At 38.2% G+C, this 19813-nt stretch overlaps 1 protein-coding gene across 3 annotated transcripts in view; it reads right to left on the bottom strand.

Annotated features, from left to right (window-relative positions):
* The window catches only part of RHOBTB1 (Rho related BTB domain containing 1), a 54686-nt gene that overhangs the window by 14190 nt on the left and 20683 nt on the right, over positions 1 to 19813 (bottom strand). Inside the window, exons 3-6 of one of the 3 annotated variants that reach the window (XM_055720623.1) lie at positions 16758 to 16876; positions 11219 to 11420; positions 10758 to 10861; positions 3519 to 3629 (exon numbers count right to left, since the gene is read on the bottom strand). In XM_055720623.1, the coding sequence (XP_055576598.1) occupies positions 3519 to 3629; positions 10758 to 10861; positions 11219 to 11410 (407 nt within the window). In that variant the 5' untranslated portion in view covers positions 11411 to 11420; positions 16758 to 16876. The remainder of the gene's footprint in view (positions 1 to 3518; positions 3630 to 10757; positions 10862 to 11218; positions 11421 to 16757; positions 16877 to 19813) is intronic. The other 2 variants (XM_055720622.1, XM_055720624.1) reach the window with 2 other exon arrangements.

The raw sequence follows: 19813 nt of genomic DNA, 5'->3' as shown, positions 1-19813 counted from the left end.
ACTTCCCCATAAAATGAGTATCTTGAGAGTTCTGTACTGAACAGGGAGAAATAAATGACCCTGTGCCATAAACAGGATGGATGGGAAATCACTGGATAGTGACAGAGTTCACATGCTGAACCAGCACCACAGCTGGGAGCTGGGTCTGCTAGCTCACAAAATACATCCACCTTACGACAATAAATTAAGTTTTCATTCAATTCATAAGCGTGATTTGCACTATTAGTACAAACTGGAGACAGTAATATATAAGGAAGATTAACTGTCTACATAGGACTGTGAACATTTAGGGAAAACTGTTCTTTGGAAACTTTTAATTAAAATACCTACAATCCCTTTTAATGTCAAAGGCACATTTACAACTTGCTAACACCTCAGTATAAAGTTTGGTTTGACATTTGTTCATAAAAGCCAGAACCTGTAAGGTTAAAATAATGCATTAATGTTTTTCAAACATTAAAAATTTACCAATGCTATTTTAATATTCTCAGGGAACATAAAAGGATAGGATTAAAAAAAGTAATTTATTGCCATTTTTGTGTGGTTTGGTTACTTGGAGAACAAGAAAGAATGAATCAGGTTTACTTCTGCTTTCTTCTTTCTCTCTGCAGCAATATATTCACAAATACAAACTGCTTTTTCCAAAGAGAAATTTAATAACCATTTCCCAGTAAAATTCAGGAATGATCCAGGAAACATTTCCACAGACTTGAATGCCAAAAAGTACTTTAGAACTTCTCCAGCATATTCTTCCTAGAGCACCATCCAACTGAGACGGGCAATAGATAAGGCACTGTATGCATCCACCTTTCTTAAATACAGCAAAAGCACGTACCTGCACTTACTGCATGTGCTGATGTTTGATACTGAAGTATCACCAGAAACAAAGGTAAGTATCACAAAGAGAAACGGTTGCTTTGATATCCAACACATTGTCTTGTAGAATCAGTGGTACGTGCTGGAAATGCATAGCTGATTCTTACATTCTGCTTTTCATAGGTTTATCAGAAGACATTGTGAATCATCTGCTCTTATTATATGAAACATACAAACATACTGAAGTATCACCAAAACTCATAACTTCTGTGTGAATTGCTCTAGAGTGCGATCGACCACCAGTGAAACATTCTGCATCATCACTGTAAGAAAACAGGTTTCTTTCTACTCGCTGGGGCTCCAAACGGGGCAGACGCAATGTAGATGTGTGGGATTTGGCAGGTGGAAAAGGGGAACAGGTTCTCTCAGCTGTAGGCAAATCAGCCACCACTCACTCGTGTCTGTTGCTTCCTGGCTGACCAGACTCCGGCACTGGACTCTCACATTAAAGCATAACAGCAGCATAAAAGTACTTCAGATGCTCCCCTTGGAGTCACAGAAGTAATTCTTAATGTAAAACATACACACCTGAAGACAACCCAGCTTGGTCTAAGCATAACCTTGGGCTTCCTATAAGAGGCTCCTGTGGGCAAAGAAAGAACCTTACCACCGTTTCAAAAAGCAACCCATCTACCTAACGTAGGTATTACTTCAACACACTCAGCCATATTTTCCCAAACCTGGATAAGAACTTCTGATGGAAGCAACTGCCCCTTTATAGACTTCAGAAAATTAAAAGAAACCCTCCAGACAACCAGATCCCCGACGGCAATCAGCACATGGTGTGCTGCCACCCTGGGAGCTCCTAGTGTGCGAGTTTTGAATTATATCAGATGTACAGAGAGCAGTCCAAGTCACTGCCAAAAAGCAAGCAGTATAGCACTGACAAAGACAAGACAACTTTGAATTATCAACCTCAGGCTTCAGCAGTAGTCAAGCTACTGGTAACCACTGTTAACCATCTGGAAGTTACTCTACAAACACTACAATAAGAAACTCGTGAGGCAGGGGAGAAAAAGCAGCATATTAGTTACCTAACAAGCTTTTCTGATGGAGCTGTTAGAAGCAGCAGAGAAGTTCTTGTTTTCTCACTAGAGCTGTTTTGTGTAACAGAACACTCCAGTGGGCTGGGGCTGAGATTCTGCAGGCTCAGGTGCTTACATGCTGTGTGTGTTCCGGAGCTGGTGTAACAAGCTGCACGGCAGGTGTACCTACACACCACATTGCCAATCCATCTCCCAATGAGAAACCACTACCTAATTTCCATCGTCACTAATACTCTTGTTTTAGAAAGAACTTCAAGGAAACAGCAATATTAAATGATATCTCATATAATCCATGGCAGGTGTGTTTAAAAGTGTAAAGTTTCATAGCCTGAATCTAGAGTTATAAACTGTAGTGCTGGCCACAGATATGCTAACATGGGTTTATGTCCCATTAAATAAACAAGCTGCCTTCTGCAACGTACACACCGTTACCTAGTTTACAATTTACAAGTTACTGGGAAAAACTGCTGCATGCAAGAATTGCTGGTCATGTCATTTGCCATACAATCATAGAATAATATGTGTGGCTTTGGAAAGGGGAAGAAATAAAGCTGGGAGAAGTACAGAATGTGAAGAGGAGATGTCTCTGATCTGAAAATCAATGCAGGGAGTGTGAAAGAGGAAAAGAAGGAAGACTGAACAGTATTGCCATGCTATCTTCTCATCTTTCTAGAGGACAAGTGAAAAGTACACATTTTGTTTTAGAGAGCTTAAACAAGACTCAAGAGTTAAATCTGACAGAATCAGTTTAAGGACAGACAAATTATATCTTGGTTGACAAGAAGTCTGCTGCACGTATTTACTGAAATCAAACTTTAAAAACAGACTTGGGCAGAAGGGAAAGAAAACATTCAGTGGATTTCTCGTATTGTAGTCTTTATTTTCCCCTATTTTTAGATATCAGCCTTGTCTGAGACGCAAGGTTGAAGCAAGTGAGTCTATTAGAATTTTACAAAGCAAAAAATTTGGTAGAGGTTCATCCATATTGTTAGACACTCTTGACTTTACCAGGACACTTTATCCTTAGACATTTATTTATCAATAAAAGGTTGGTTTGCTTTTACTCATTCTGCCCTCTTTTTTTTTCCCTATACACTTCCGATAATTTTCCCAAGATTTCTCAGAGACCTGCATCACAGCTGAACCTATCCCACTTGAGATCAGAATTTGACAAGAGCAATCTCTCGTAGTGTCCACCTGCATAGTCCTTCAGCCACCTGAAAGGAAAAACTGTGTTGGGCATCACCCTGAGTGCAAACACCAGCTCCCAAGTTTCCAAGCACAGTAGCTTCAGGCACTAGAAAGCCATCTAAGAATTAAATTAAGAATCTTGTTTATGGCTGAACAAAACCCTGCTACATCTCCATGTCAATCCAGATATATTTTGAAAAGAGAGATTCACTCAAGTTATACAGAATTCTTCATGCATGCATCTCACTGAGCTGAAAAAAATAATTGTGCAGATAAGCAAGGCTGATAATGTTTTAAGTGCTCATTTTTTAGTAAATGCAGTTGCAGCCATCACATGAAATGAGAAGAAATCCATTAAGTGACTGGTGAGCATAACAAAATGACCTGAGGACACACAGGACTTACGTGCACACACTCAAAAAAGATGAGAGGCTAGGTAAACCAAAATGCAGGGGGTGCCTGGCATGTGAAGAACTGAAGATATCCACGTAATGCAGGGCAAGACCATGCAATGCCCTGGATGTGAGCAGGAGAATCAATTAGTTCTATACATTACCGACAGCAGTGAAGCTTCTTAAGTACTGGTGTAATGTGCAAAACTGTCAAAATGTCCTGAAATACATTCAGATTTTGCGGTGAGTAACATGCAGATCTATTTCTACAATTTCTGTAACGTCATTTATAGTAGGAAACAGTAATAAAAAGAAGATGAAGCTACCTTCAAGAAAACTGCATATTTCAAGACTGTGCTTCAAAAGTGGAAAGTGTTTTCCCATACACCCCTTATGAAAAACACATCATTCTTAAATGTCAAGTATTTTTACATCTCTTCTATTTCCCTTAAGGTACTAATGGGAAAACAGGTGCATTAACTGAGAATGACAAAAAATGTTTTGATATCACAAAGAATAATTAAAATATCTAATTTTCCATTGTGTAATTGGAAACTGCAGGAATGTGTAAGAGCTACTCCTAATGTACAAATGCCTGACCAGCAATAACGGTAAAAAGAACGGCAAAGTCACAGGGAAGAATGTAACAAGAGGAAAACAATTTTATTTTTAAATTAAAGGACTGGTCATACTGTCTTGGAATTTGGATCATTTTATTGATGACTATAAGAAGTAAATTCACCTATAATTCTGGTTCAACATTTAAATATGAAAAATTTTCCCTGTAGACTCATTAAAACTCTCTTTGTAATCAGGTATGCTTGCAGTATGCACATCCACCAGAACATTCCAATACATGCCATTTTCCCTTCCCTGGAGCAGAGATTGCAATTACTGTATTTCTAATGCAGGAACAAAATTCTATGATAAATAGAATTCCAGAGATATTTAATTGAGGCTGAAATACTGAAATATTTTGTGTATCACATGCATAGTCAGGGTTTATAAAAGTAAGACATAAAGCCTGAACACCAAACCAACGGAGAAAGATGAAAGAAAATGATAGAGCAAGAAAAGGTACAGGGCTAGCTGGAACACATCAGATCAGCCTGGGGCAAACACCAAAACTCACAATATCAAACAAAGGGACTGATTACAATATAGCTAAAAATGCTTTTGTAAGACATATCAGCTGACTGCTGTCTCCAGACAGCAGTCAGAAACTAAAATAATGAGAAATAAATTCACAAAACAATGGAAGCACCAGAAACATAGGGAAAGGTTGGCTTTTTGAGCTTATTTTCTGTTACTGTAAGGAGGCAGCTTACAGATGAGAACTCCGTGCTATCTTTCTACAGAGAACTAACTTCCATCAAAGACACTGCAGAAGACTAAATGAAAGAAGAAATGAACTGTTTCTTTACTCTCGGTCCCATCCTCTGAAAAAAACCCAGGAATCAATGTTCAATCAGAAAAACATATTGAACTTAAAAGAAGTAAAAAGAAACTTAGTTAAAGCATCACTTGAAGCAACACTCAGAAGAAAAAAATATTTCAAGGTAGAGGAGGGATGTAAGGTTGGAAAGGAAAAAAAAAAAAGAAAAAGGAAGATCCAAAGCTAGGTCCCAACATTCAGTAAAAGTGTGTTTCCTTATAGGTACTGATGAACACAGATAGGAAAGCAGGGGCAAGAAAAAGAGGGAGGTAAAAATCCAGCGAAGATGAAAGAATGATAGGGTTTGGCTTGCATCTAGTACAAGAGCGACTTCTGAAGTCACAGAAGACATGAAAACTGAACATTAACATATGATAGATGTATCTCTTTCTTTGGGGAGAAAATATGGACTTTGAATGTTTTTTACTTTCTTCGGCCTACCATCAAAACCAGACTCCTCCTCTTTTTTATTTAAAAAAACTGTCAGGAAATTTTAACTGGCAAGTTGAAGTCACAAAGATATCGATAAGAACTCAGTTTAAAACAGTTATATCTGGTTGTGCAGAGTGGTTTCTATATTCTGGCATATGTATAAGGAGATCCAGACTGAGATCCTGAGACCCCTGGAGTAGAAAACAGATCAAGAAATCCATTTAGCACCTCTTCACAAAGAAATAATTCACTAAGATTGAGGTTTTGATGGAAAGTCACTTCCCCGATTTAGCATTTCCAAAACCTTTTGATGCTGCCTTGCAAGCGTTTTAGGATAGAGCACAAATACCCTCCTTCAACTCAGCCGCTCAGCCACTGACTTAGAAGAGAAAGGAAAAATGGAAAATCATGTAATACCACAAATAACGTTTGATACACACTTTTTCACTCCAGTCAAGGAAGGCTTAAAGCACTACAGGTGTCTATTATAGCTAGATTACATGTACGTCAAGTTGAGCCTCAGACGCCAACAGCAACCAGCTGGCACACACCTTTTTAAAGAAGGAAGGATTCCTAACAGCAATTCCAGAGCAACCTCTTTCTACTCAAAACACGTAACCATGGTGGATGCAGAGAAAAAAAGTAGCAGATCTGTAGATTAATTTCACTGGTTTAAGTATATGAAGCATACACCTTCCCACCCAGTGAGTGGAAAAAGCCTCAAATGTTAATGTAGATAACAAAAGAGGAAAAAAACTAGTGCATACACATCATATCGGAATAGAATTTCTCAAAGTTATCTCTCTGTGAACCTCTTTGCTTATTCTGATCTTTCTTGGGTCCAACCTGAATCAAACTCAAAAGAGAAAAAAATCAAACATAAAACCCCATGTTTTTCCAGGAGTTCTTCAGGTTTGCTTGATGAGGAACCTGAATAGCTTATAAACCACTGTAAAATAGATGAGGAGGCTTGCAAATTTTGGTATTTGAGGATGATTTGAAGATACTGCATATCACTTTTTGTGACATCAAAACACAGCAAAAGGAAGAAGCTAAGGTGAGAAACATCTGAAAACAACTTGATTCTGCATCAGCTGACCTTTTGCAAACAAAGCAAAAGACTGTCTTGTGTCACTGTGGTAAGTGCTACTGCTGTGAAGACACATCTCTGATGATTCCTCTCCAAACCATGCCAGTAAACGGCTTGGTAAGACACATGGAAGGTGGAGAATTACCTCAACATAAAAACAAGGATAGCAAGAGTGCAGGGGAAAATGTGGGCTTTCATTCAGAACACTTTTGAAACCTTGGACATCTCTGCAGAAGAGGAGCTGCTGGCCCATTCCCGGCTTAGGCGTGGGATGTGAGTGACAGAGGGCACAGATCAAACCAAAGGCAAACCAAGCAACTCTGCAAAGACACCCACCTCACCCTAATCTCACTGAACAAGCTGAATGCAAATACCATTTTACATGAAATCTGCTTGGGTTTTGTTTTTATAGAAATATCATCAATGTTGCCCTTTAAGAAAAAAGAAACAGAAAACAAAACAACCCTAAAGAGATTGGTGGAAGTCTTTAAACACCAGTGACAAACCCCTATCCTCACGGACCCTCTCCAGCAGTGTTTGGAAGCTATATTTCTATGGATTCAATTACACTGAAGTAACTGGTTAAGGGAATTGTAATCACACAGAAAAAGACAAATGCATGTGTTCGTCTGTGTACATACAACACCCACAAGGCTTATGAAATCCATTCACAGCAGAGGAAACACTCTAAGCGTATTTTAAGAGGCTCTGCCAGCAGTCTCACAGCAAGCGCATTCACATTTGTAAGGCACAAGGAAAAAGCTGTTTTTTGCCCATGCTGTATGAACAGATTTTGTTTGGTCTACAGCTCATATTTAAGTTGCAAGTAAATAAATCATCCTGGTTGAATTAGCTGACAAACCACATCCATGGTACTGAGAATAAATATTTCACTGGGACTGAATTAACTCTTTGCAGATTGGTGCTCATGTTTACACATAGCAGAGCTGCATGTATAAAAAAATCAGGATACGTAGGATATTAATCAAATTGTGGTCAAACATGTTTACTTGAAAAAAATAAAAAAGAAAAGGATGCAAAAGGAAAAAAAAAGTGCAGGCCAGTCTTTTTCCCATCTTGCTTTTAGAATTAGTTTGAACGCAATGATATGTTGACATTCTCATTCAAAACCAGATTGGACAGGAGGATAGAGGATAACGAATCCTGACAAGTTGAAATGTAAATTAAGATGTTTTCCTGTCTTTACACATGCAATTTTGTACCTCCCAGGGAAACTGGTACATAATAACCACTTGAGCTTTCTATGAAGTTCCCACCTTATTTGCAGGCTTCGAAAATGCAATAGCACTGAGACTAGATTGTTATTATACAAAGAGGTTACTAGGAGCTGGAAATCGATACGCTAATCATAGCAAAGAGATTGTCATTTTGCAATATTTTGGAGGGATTTTGCATCAAATGAAACCTCATGGGACAATATCAACAAATGCCTGCTTGGCATCACATAATGCCTAAGCTGAACTGAACATGATACTTCCAAAATTGAAGCACACACTCTAGTTTAAGGAAAGAAAAACATGTCATGCTATAAAACTATAGCAAATATTTCCACAGGTCCTTCCAGCCACATCCCCCTCTCTCCCTTAAGCTGTCAGGAACTGTTCTCAAAGCTCCTGGAGGACTGTGATTATTAAACTAAACACCACACAGTAGAACACAAGCTGCATCTCACTCTCCATACTCCCATTTTAAAGGATGGCAGTAGAAACATTAACTATTCCACCTTCAGTAGCATTCAAATATGTTTCTCTGCGTCACAGAAAAATAGTGGAAAACACATTCCTTTTGTCATTCTCCTTTCACACTTCTGTCTGTGAAAAATAAAAAAGGATTGATCTTTGCTGCAAGTCCTATTAATCGTTCACCCTGTCATCCATAGCATAATCTATTTATGCAACTTTTCTAAAACTGTATGGAACAATCTTTTCCAATGAGCAACAGGTGAATTAATGACCTACTGGTTCTTGTTACACCACATTTCAGACAATTAGAGGTACTGGCTGAGTGTTTAGCTGAAATAAGCCTTCCCCTGCACAAGGGGCATATGCATAAAAAATTCTGAAGGGAGCCAAAGGGTTATATTATTATATGATCCTTCAGACAATCAGAAACATGGGGCACTTGTAGGTGTAGCCTTGAGCAGTTTGGCATAAAATATGCCTTTTACTGTACTGCAAGATTTGACTCAGCTATGAGTAGACTGTAGTTTAAAGTACAGAGGTTATTTAAAATGATTTGCTATAAATGTGAACATTCATAGTTCATAGATTTCCAATCTCTTTTTTAAATGCTAAAATAGATGAAATACCAAATAGTTTTAAATGAAACATTAGTACCTTGCAAAACAATGAAGTACCTCATCAGTGCTCACAATCAGGAAATTTTACAACTGGAATTCTATTTATAAAAGAGTTTCTTTAGATTTTCCAGTTACTTTCTGCATTAACAGACTGGCAGAAAAAACACTGACAGAATGGTAGGTTTCCAGAACCTCATTTTAAAGTTAATCAGGGTACAGCAAACCCGATTCTACACAGGTTCAGTTCTGCTAACATCACAAATGAATCACTGTGTTTATATGCATAATCCCACAAGATCTCAAGTTATTCACGTCCTCCTTGGCGTTTGCAGGATTAGAATCTAAGTATCTTGCTTCTCCCCTCTCCAGTCCTGTCAGTAAATGTGGGATCAGAGTTCAGAACATGCCTGATTTTGTGCTCTTAATCTCTAGTAATCTTCTCAGTGACACAGTATCTGTTGCAGAATATCAGAAGGACACATCAAAGAGGAACAGTTAGTGGAAATGTTAAGTTTACAGCCATATTTATCAAAGTAGTATCCTGCCAAAACAGTATCTATTCACATACTCAAGTAGCACCACATACTAAGGGCAATGTAACTTCCCTCACTCACAAAGTTTATTTACAAATGGTACAGGTTGTGTAGCCCAGATGTGTAGCTACTTTAGCTCCCAAAACAAAATTCTGGGTAATTCACAACTCTGAAAACACAGCTAATACAGTGCTGTGTACAAACTGGGGTTTGTACAAACAGCCATACGGAGTTTTACAGTGTGAAAATTTAAGTGCTGGATTCAATCAATGGAATCCCTCTTCAGCAGTTCTAAAGGGTAAAGAATAGAAAAGACTGTCATCCTTTGAAATAACTTGTTTCATCAGGTAGCACAGACAGAAAGAAAACAGTGTGACAGTACATTTTGGCAACATGGAATCCAAACCTGGAGAAGACACTCTCCAAAGGGTGTTTCCAGCTGGAAAAAATATCTGTCTATGGAAGTTTGATCATCTGCAGTGACTGAAACAGGTATCAAAAGGATGTGAAAAAGTTCAAGAAGGTGAAAAATGTGCAAGGAATGAGACCTTGCTCAAATGTCAGTTATGAAAATATCTGTCCAAAATCCATCTTCAGTTCAGTATTTGCCCAACACAGGTAATCTGTTCTCATTATATGTGTATTCAAAAGCCTGTTACTCAGCTGTTCTGCTGCCCGTGCTGCCACAAAGCCAGATCTAATTATCATTAAACAAAACAGAAAGACTATAACTGGCTTCAGTCCCTGTTGAAACTATGCTGAAGTCATATTATACATGCTGGAAAAATCTAGATTACATTGATTTTTTTTTGTTTCTTTCTGTTTTGGTTTGGTTTTTTTAGAATTTCTGGGGTTAACTGATTCACTAGCAGACTCTTGATACTTATAGGAGAAAACCCTTTCCTTTCCTCAGCTTTAAGAAAATACAGAAGAGCCTCACCCTTCATGAAAATGGCTCTGCTCTTAAGGGTTTAGCTGCCCATTCAACATCACAGGCTTATCATAAAATAAATATTTCATTGAGTAAGAATGATATTTCCCAACATCTCTCCTTGTTAGTTGCCTGTTAGGCAATTATATCATATGCTGCTTATACAGGCAGGGAGTGCTGATGTTCAATTTTGTAAAACTACAATCTTATTTCGGGGAATGTTCTTTAACATTTGAAATAGGACAGCAGTTGTTGACAGAGCTTAGCAGGCTGTTCAAGGAAATGTAGCGTAGTAAAACTATGCTGCTTTTTAAATATTTATATCTTTTTAATCCTTGCAGTAGATAATCCTCTTTGCAGCAGGCAGGAATATGAATACCCTTGATTGTTTTTAAGTATTTGCTTTTCAATATTAAGATTTGCAATTTTTTTCTGTCTGAAAATTTTAGAATAGAAATAAAATAGAAATAAAATAGAAATATTACTTAAAATGTTGCTTGGATCAATTTACCTTCCGTAAGCAAAACGCCTGTCTTTGTGGTGGTCCCCAAATGTATCCCATAGCCTGAGAGAAACACTCACTTCATCCACAACATCTCTTGAGCGTTCAAGGACCTAGAACAGAACACACATAACATTCTCTTTCCCTCCACTAAACAAGTACATTTCTAATTTGTTCTGTAAGAAGGTCCAAAGCATTCTAGAACAATAGCCTACCACATATAGTTTTCAGCAAATGCTGTATTTCATAAAACAGGCAGAATATGTATCTTGCTAAAAATAGGTTTGATAAAAAAATTACTTTGGAATAAGAGACTCGGGGAGAGGCATATCAGAACATGGCTGCAGTAGAGACCACACTTAAAATACTTGTGAGCTCATTGCTGCACCCTGACAAAGAAAGACTTGTCAATAAATAATAGTACAAGCTCACAGCATGTGCTCCGTATTTTGTACACCCGCAGTCCTTACCTCTTGGCAGACACGGTACTGATCAATGGCCCAGACAGTTGGTACGTGAGTTGCCAGCAGCTGATACTGAGTCAAGGTTGCATTGCATGCTCTTGCACAAATTAGACGAGTCTTTCCCACAGCATTATCTCCAACCACGACACACTTGATAGTTTCAACGTTGGGTCTTTCGTAGTCCATGTCAGTGTCCATTTATCAAAAACTGTAACAAGACAGTTAAACTTGTTTTCTATTGCTGTGCAAAACCAATGCTATTTAAAATCAGAGCCTTCTACTTCCACTTCTTCAGAGATGTCTGAAGAGAACTAACTTAAGGAATAGCTTGTAGTAAACTGTACCAAAGCAAGCTAGCCGTCCCTTTAAATACTACACAGTTATGTAAATACACAACTATTTTGACCGCAGTCCTTTTATGCTGTTCACATGCTATTTTCACTTTGGTTTCTGTAAACACAAGCCTGTTTGCTGAAGTTAGATCTTGGTGAAACAAGGACAACTAGCACAAACTTACCTCTTGCTAATACTTTTTATGCCAAGGAGGAAAAAAGACTGGACATCAGTGCATGTAACCTGAAGGATACCAGTATAAACCTGCCTTCTGTAATCTTGCCCATTCAGGATTTGATTTAGGGCTGTCCAAAAAATATTGCTAACAGCAAGTCACACAGATGGTTTTAGTTATATGCACACAATAAAACTGACTTGTAAGATGACTCCAGAGATTTTGTTCTCTACAAACCACAACTCCCATTATATCCTGCACGTATCACACACTCTTAATTTTCCAAGGAGTAATTTCTACAGATCATGGACTAAAATGAAACAAAACAGCCCAGTAGGAGCTTGTAAATATACTTATCTATACCTACAAATTATTTCCCACATGACAATGGAAAGTGAAGAGAAGGAGTTTTTTGAAGATACTATCCTCTTGGAAAGTTATTATTGAAAAATATTTACTTAAATCTTCTATGGCAACGTCTTGAAAAAATGTCTGGATACAAAAGTAGGCTGGAAAAACAGATATTTGGAAAACTAAAAACAACTCCTGCATGTTTACTAGTCTGTAATTTTCATATAAAGGAATGTGGTATTTTCATAAAGAGGAATGTGGGATCATAATTTGATTTTGGTTTTCTAATGTCTAGTGGTCTGCTGAGCAATCTGGTGTTTGCCAGAAAACTGTAATCAAAGAGGGAGAAAAAGGAAAACACAAGGCACAAACAAGTTCAGGAAGGCTTGCCTAATAATTACTTCAGCAAGGACACTTCGCAATGTAATTGACAAAACACAGGTCATCATCTGGAGTGATGCTGTCCTTTTTCCTGAGGAGAAAGCACTACAGATAAAGAAACCAAATTATTTGGTTTAATACCTTTTTTAATATTCACATCTCATTCGCACATAAATACAGAATACATATTAACTGTCAGGCTAATTAAGATAATAGATACAAGCTGTTTTGGTGTCCATTTTTCACTGTCAGAGGCCTATGTTCTGATTTAAGAAAAAACATGCTTAGTAATCACTCTATTTTAGCCAAATACTCATTTTAACTGCATTCTTTCTTTAAAGCGATGTAAGGCAAGAAACAAAAATCAGTGTTAGTATTAAAAGTTACCCATTTAGATAAAATTTTGAGCATGGACTGCATGCTAATAGCTATAACGGTTAAGGTACTGCTATGATTTTTATTTATGTGTGGACGGGAGGAGTTAGGGACCACATAGACAGTAAGGTGCAAGGGTAAGTTTATGCCGCTACTGTGTCACACTATACTTTGTGACACACAATGTCACTACTGACTACTGACACACTATATCAATGTTTTCACAGACATTGAATGCTTCTAGAAATGCTACAGCACAGTCTAGCATGCAAGAGTACATTTTAGAGTTGTCCAACACTAGACTGAACCACAGGCCCAGGAACTCTTCATCCTGGCACAAGTACGTGGTTGCACAACTAGAGCTTTGCAATCTGCCAGACGTAGAGCAAATAACATGGCTTCAAACATACATGCACAATATCTACTGCTTGTAAACCTTAATGGCCTTGTGACACCAACCTGCTGTGTTGGCACAGAGGTTTTAGCTGATAAGGAAACAAAGCTATTAAGATACTGCCTTTATCCCTTTATCTGAGTTGCAACCTGCATCCTGAAAGGTTGCTAGTCTTGAGGTAAACGGCTACAGAGACTTCCAGTTATCTGTCTGCAATCCAATCACAGCTACCTGTTGGACGCAAGCTCCCACAAGGCTGATTCCTGGGATGGCCCATGAGCCCTGTACCATCTCCATGAGTCTAAATGCAGGAAGAGAAATGAAAGCTACGTCCTCTCTTCTCCTCCACATCCTTTCCCAGAATATAGTCACAATATAAATAAAAGTACAAAACCAATGTGTTTTTTTCCACATTACAATGAGACATATTTGTACACCATGGCCTAAAGGCAGAACTCTGAATGAGTAGCAAGACCTCAAGAGGTTTCAGTATGTGATCTAAAAAAAGTTTCATTTCAAGTCTGAGAATAAACAGCAACTCCCTGACATAATACGTGGTATTAAATTACTTCATATTTTATTCATGCATGGACTAGACATCACAGATGGAATGTGGAAATGTTTACAAGGCTGGAAAACAAAATGAAGGAGTGTGGCTAGCCAGTGTGTCTGGTCGATTTTAAACTACCAAGCAGAGAGATGCCAAACCAATTTTTCTTACAACCCAATATTCCATTAAAATGCTGTTACACAGATTAGCTGAGGTTTTATGTAACAATCTGATGTAAAAATTCTTCAAAAGTTCTTAAATGGTAGTCCTGCAAGAATGCACTTCAGTCAGTCACAAAACACGTATTAAGTACAGAGTCTGGAAGCTTTTCCAGATTTTTTTGTTTTCCAATTTCCGAGAGGATAAGAAAGCTAGTTTAAAATTAATAGGAAAATCTAAATAAAACTAACAGGAGAAATCAATGCGATTATTGAGAATCCTAGAAGAGGAACACATGAAAATAAAATTTTGAAATTACTATTTTTTTAAATTTTCAATATACTTACTAAATTAAGGCAAAGTTATCACAGAACTCAGACACAGCATACCCAAATGCCCTGATGCAGATCAATGGCAGTCTAATGAAGATACTTCTAGTGTGACTCAATACTGCACAGGACAGAGATTAAAATAAAACTGGGAATAAAAACAAAACTATAGAGCTTTGTGGTTATGTTACAGAAAGTTCTTAAATGCACTCCAGTATATAGAGAGTATCTATGTATTAAAAATGCAGATCATTTTAATGTTCACTAGTTTTCAGAAAGGGATTAAAACAGAAATAGCTCCTGAAGAGGCTTGCAGATGGAATCCTGGACATATATTTGGACACCCCAAATAAAAAAAGATGCTAACAATAAATTACAGTATAAAAATTAGCAAAACATGTGGATTAAATGCTTACAAATGTAGCCAGAAGCCTTCTGAAATATGTACAAGTTCTAAAAAATACAGCTACAGTTAGTTTTTTTAAGGTAGCCTCTAGGTTAAGTTTGTGCTAAACCTTTTGTACAATCACACTGATTAAAAATGCTAAACATGTATTTACAAAACATAAATTGAAAAACATAATAATCTAGATTTGAGCTCTGCAAGCCTAGTGACATCTGGGAAGACCAACTGCAACTGAAACAAAACTGCTTAGACAAGACCAAACCAGTGTATATAAAAACTTAGTTCAAAAAACACAGCGTAGAATTCCAAGGGCAATGAAAAACTTGCTAAAACCAACCTACAACAGTTTAGTTTACCAACAAAACAGACTAGTGTAAAAAGGAAAGTTACTGAAAGTAGGACCAGTCTCAGAGAGGACACTCAAAAAAAGCCAGAGAAAGACAGAAAGGCCATTAAATGATGAGCATCGAGAAACCTACTGGGGGAATGATCTGATCGAATATGGCTGTTCCCAAAAGAAAGCTGTGAAAGATTCAGCTGCTTAATCCAGTTCTAAAGAAAGGTGAGCAGATGGATGGAAATGAAAAAAAGCCACCTGCAAGAATAACACAGGATCTCAAAAATCTCTTAGGATGTTTCTATTTTTACCTTGTGACCTGTGATTGTTTGCAGATGAAGAGGAGCCAGAGGCAGCCAAAAATCAGGTGATGTGAGTAGACTCAAGATCTAAGATAAAGTAATTTAACTAATTCACTTGACTAGCAGAAAAGAACTATTCCAAATAAAGCTGATTTATTTTCAGAAAAGCATAAGGTTACTGTTCTGAACCATGGCTTGCAGATGATTACGGTCACTGATTTCTTTCTCTGCTGTTTCACCTCAGATTGTTGTAGGGTGCTTGGCTTTTGTTTAGCTTTCCCTCATTGCTGAATGAGTTGTTATTATTATCACTAAAAAACAGTTGTGGTTGCTACAGCATGCAGATCCTTCTGGCTAGTCAGCCTCTGTAATGAAACACTGCCTTTCTAAAGAAATTTTTCAAAAGATCTGTAGATGAAGCATATCACTTGATTATCTAGTCCACCGGTACACAGATTAAACACAATAGACACACACAATTCTCTCACTCTATGTATTAATGTAGGTGTACTCACACACAAAAGATAACCAGATCCTAACCATGAACTCGTCATGTTTTAAGAATGCAGTTTAAGATATTTAAAGCTATAATTGCATTTTTCTCTGCTGGAAAGAAAGTGGATCCCTGTGCAGGATTCAAGAATCCACCCCCATGGATCTCACAGCCTATGCAGCTAACTGCTCATTTTCAGGTATTTTTTCTTTCAGAAATTTCAGAAAATGTTCAGATATTTAAAATCATCATTTAACATATAGAAAATATAACTGAGTTTTTTTTCAAAGAGCAGTACCTAATTATTAACCCTTTTCAACAAAACACCACAAGCAAATCACTAAGAGCGTCTACATTAATCACTGATTATGGAATGATCCTGTAGGCGTTTACTTCTTAGCTCAGTACTTAAACACATCAGTAAGACGGAGATAGCAGCTCTTAGCATGAAAACAAGCATGCTACTTAGTTCTTGTGTTAAGAGCAAATTCTTCAGCTGAAGGTTCAGAGTGATAAGATGTAAGAACCTTGACTGCAAGTTATTCCATGGGGAAAAAAAAAATAAAAATCCAACCTCTCTCAGGTAATCTGACCAAACATGCAAACCAGGAAGTTCCTCCAAAAAAACACCGGCCAACCACAATTGCATCACAATTGTATTAAAGGAATCTAATGAAAAGACACACCAAAACCCACCACCGCTTAATACGAATGGTGTGAGTGGGAATTATTTGAAAAACTCAGGCTACCGGTAAGGTAGTAAGACTATCAACATTTACCCCTGAAAAACACACTCTTTTGAAACTATATGAAAGAGCATTTGTAGTTACTCTACTTTTCAATCTATGCTGGAGATGTATTTTTGAGTATAGTTTTGGAGTCACTCCTTCAGAGGGCCATTACACAATACCATATCAAAAGGAGTATAAAAAATTTTACAAGACTACACAATGCTCTTACCTCTATCCCCAAGTTGCAAAATTACTGCTTGCAACCATGGTAACTGGAAAAGGAGATGCAAAATTCTTCAGGCACTGAAGTCACTATCTCACACTGCAGAATCCCAAGGCACCAGCATGCTGGCAAGGACCAAAGAGCACATGAGCCAGAACAAGCGTGTGAAATGTTCATTCTCAATATATAACCTGCCATGTGTTGCTTCAGAATCTTAATGGATTAACACATACATGTCAGGGGAAAAAGCAGGGGGACTTACTGTTCATTTGTGCAAGAGCACAGAATTCACAGGTAGCTCTGATTTGGGGAAAGGTTAAGGGCCAAAAGGCTATTTAGTGATTGGCTCAATTTAATCAATTAATTTAGGGCCCCACCAAGTATATTGGTGAAATAAATCACAACATGGTATCAAGTAACAGATAAACTATACCAGCTGCTTGAAAGACCATCACAAAACATTTTTTACAAGTTATAAATGAATACTAATATTTTATTAAATTACAGAAGGGACAATGGGGAGATTGCTTTAAAAAGAAAAACTGTTCCTTGCCAGCATCAAAGAACCAGACTGTGACAAAGGGTAATAAGACTCACTAGGTCACCGGGGTACAAAGATGGGCATGATGCATATCAGGCTGGATTCTCATCCAGGATGAAGAGGCATTGCCTTGTTGCCATTATGTGAAGTACTGGCAGTTTACATGGAAAGACTGAAGGAACTGACATGGGAGGAAGAAATTAAAGATTGACCCTGTAATTTATCAACTACTTGCCCTACCTAGCCCATCAACAGAAGACAACAGATACAGCCAACAACTGGGAATTGAAAAAAGCCCTTATGTTCTAAAAATAACCTGATATCAAACATTAGACTCTTGGATCTACCATGGATAGAAAGAGAAGGGTAGCTGACTTAAACGTTGCTCCACTACAGGAGTTGATAAATGAGAGAAACCTGACCGCTGCTGTCCACAAAAGGAAAGCACAGGTCAGCAGGAATGCCTTTATCTTCCACTAGGGCAGAACCTGTTTCTACCCTTTTTCAGTTGTTTTGGGATAGTTGTGGTGTTCCAGCTTAGAGCCAGTATCAACAAAAAATAAATCCCACAGAACGCTGCTAAAATTTCATACAGGTGGAGAACACAAGTACTGAGGATGTCATCAAGACAGACTCCACTTGGTTTAACCTGAACCAGCTTGTTTCATTACAGTTTTTGGCCAACAAGCATGGGATCTAATCCTGGTTCCTGCCCCTTACTTTGTATTCCCTGCTGGAAGAAAGAAGTTCTCGGAAGCCTCCATTCAGCTGCCATAATCCTTACTCTATCCCTAAAGCTTAAAAGGCAGCAAAAAATTGACCATGGCCACACACAGAAATGAAAGGAGCTGCCTCTAAGGAAGATGTAATGTTGAAGACAGAACAGACATCTCTCTGTTTACCTAGAAAACTTCTCAGTCAAATCATTACTACAACCTTTTTAGAAACTGTAGAGATAGAATAAAAATAATTCATGGCTTGTAGTATCAGAAGCCTGTCAGCCTGCTCTTTCTCACCCTGCTTGACTCCAGATTTGTTTGTTTCTAAAGACTAATTAGGACCCTTCATCAAGTCCAACCTACCTCTGCGATGACACATCTTTTGATCACTAAGAATGAGCACTTTGTTAAATGACCAAAAGTCAGAGATACTAGTAAACCACAAATTCTTCCCACATTACTGTATAAAACAGGCTGCCCTGAAGCTCAATAGCTGAGCTTGAGCTGATTCTTCTGAGCCTCCTGAAAATGTGCAGTCCACAAGGACCTGTCTTTGCATTATACACAGTCTGTCAGACCACATAGAGATCCAAATGCAAAGCTCAGCATTAGACATGAACAATGTCAATTTTCTGACAAGTTCTGGAAGACCTGATTGGCAGAAATCAACAAGCTAATTACTAATTATGTTGAGCAGCTCACATATTATTTTGATTTTTTTTTTTGTGGCATGCCTTGCAATATCCTTTGTTATGAGATCATCTCTCTAGAAATTGATCTATACAGCAGGTGAAGGACATCTAACTGCTTCAGATCTTGTGGGTGAGAATCTGTGATGTTTTCTATACAGGGAGAGAGCCTGCAACACTGCCACCCCTCCCTTCACCAAATTTTCAGTCTGCCTCAAGAATCAGCCACAACACAGGGCAGTCCCTTGCGCCTCCTTCTGTTTCTTTCCTGCTGTGCAGAGAAATGTGAGGAAGGCTGACCACACTGGACCCACCTCAAGAAAGAGGGAAATAACCCACTGCTGGTACATGACTGATTTAAAGCTCACATTTGGCCTTTGCAGATGCATTTTGTTAGGATTACCAGATACAACTGGCTGTTCTTTCCATTTACCAGAGATGACCACAGCAGGCGCAGGGGACTGGGCAGTGACCAAGATCTGGCATTGCTGTGGATCATAATCTCTCATATCATCACAAACTGAAATTAACTGTGGCTGACATTAATAAAAGTGGCTGAGAACCAAGTAGCTGAAGAACAGTAAATACCCGTTGATGGTGATAACCATCACCAAACAGCTGGTACTTTTTATAAAGCAGCCACCCATAAAATGCCATTGTGCATTGAGTCCTTAGATTAGACCTCCTTCTGCAACAAAAGATTACACTGCAGAGGCAGATTAATGGTGTACCTCTACTGGTATTTTAGTTCAGATCAAGAACACATTTTTGAAGCAAATAGCTCATGCTTTGGTTCACATCAGGTGCAGCCACAGAGTGCACAAACTGAACTCCTTTCAGACAAATCTGAAGCGAAAGATGTGCCACCCACCAGTAATGAGCAAACATTCAGTCCATAGGACCAGATTTAAAGGTAATCTGAACACCCTTTGCCCCCGAAACATGTGCAGTGTAGACACTGGGTCCACAGCACCAACTTTTTCATCCCCAGGTCCCCTGCTACTGCATCACATGACCCACTAATGTGGACACATCATCAGATGCTCTGGCTCCTGGTTTGTTATTTGGAACAGGATAACTGGGGCAAAGTTGCAGCTGAATCCTTAGTGACTG

Source organism: Falco cherrug, chromosome 9 (assembly GCF_023634085.1).
Source record: "Falco cherrug isolate bFalChe1 chromosome 9, bFalChe1.pri, whole genome shotgun sequence".
NCBI classification, from domain to species: Eukaryota; Metazoa; Chordata; class Aves; order Falconiformes; family Falconidae; genus Falco; species Falco cherrug.
The sequence above is the reverse complement of the archived record's forward strand: the minus strand, read 5'-3'. Positions and strand labels throughout refer to the sequence as shown.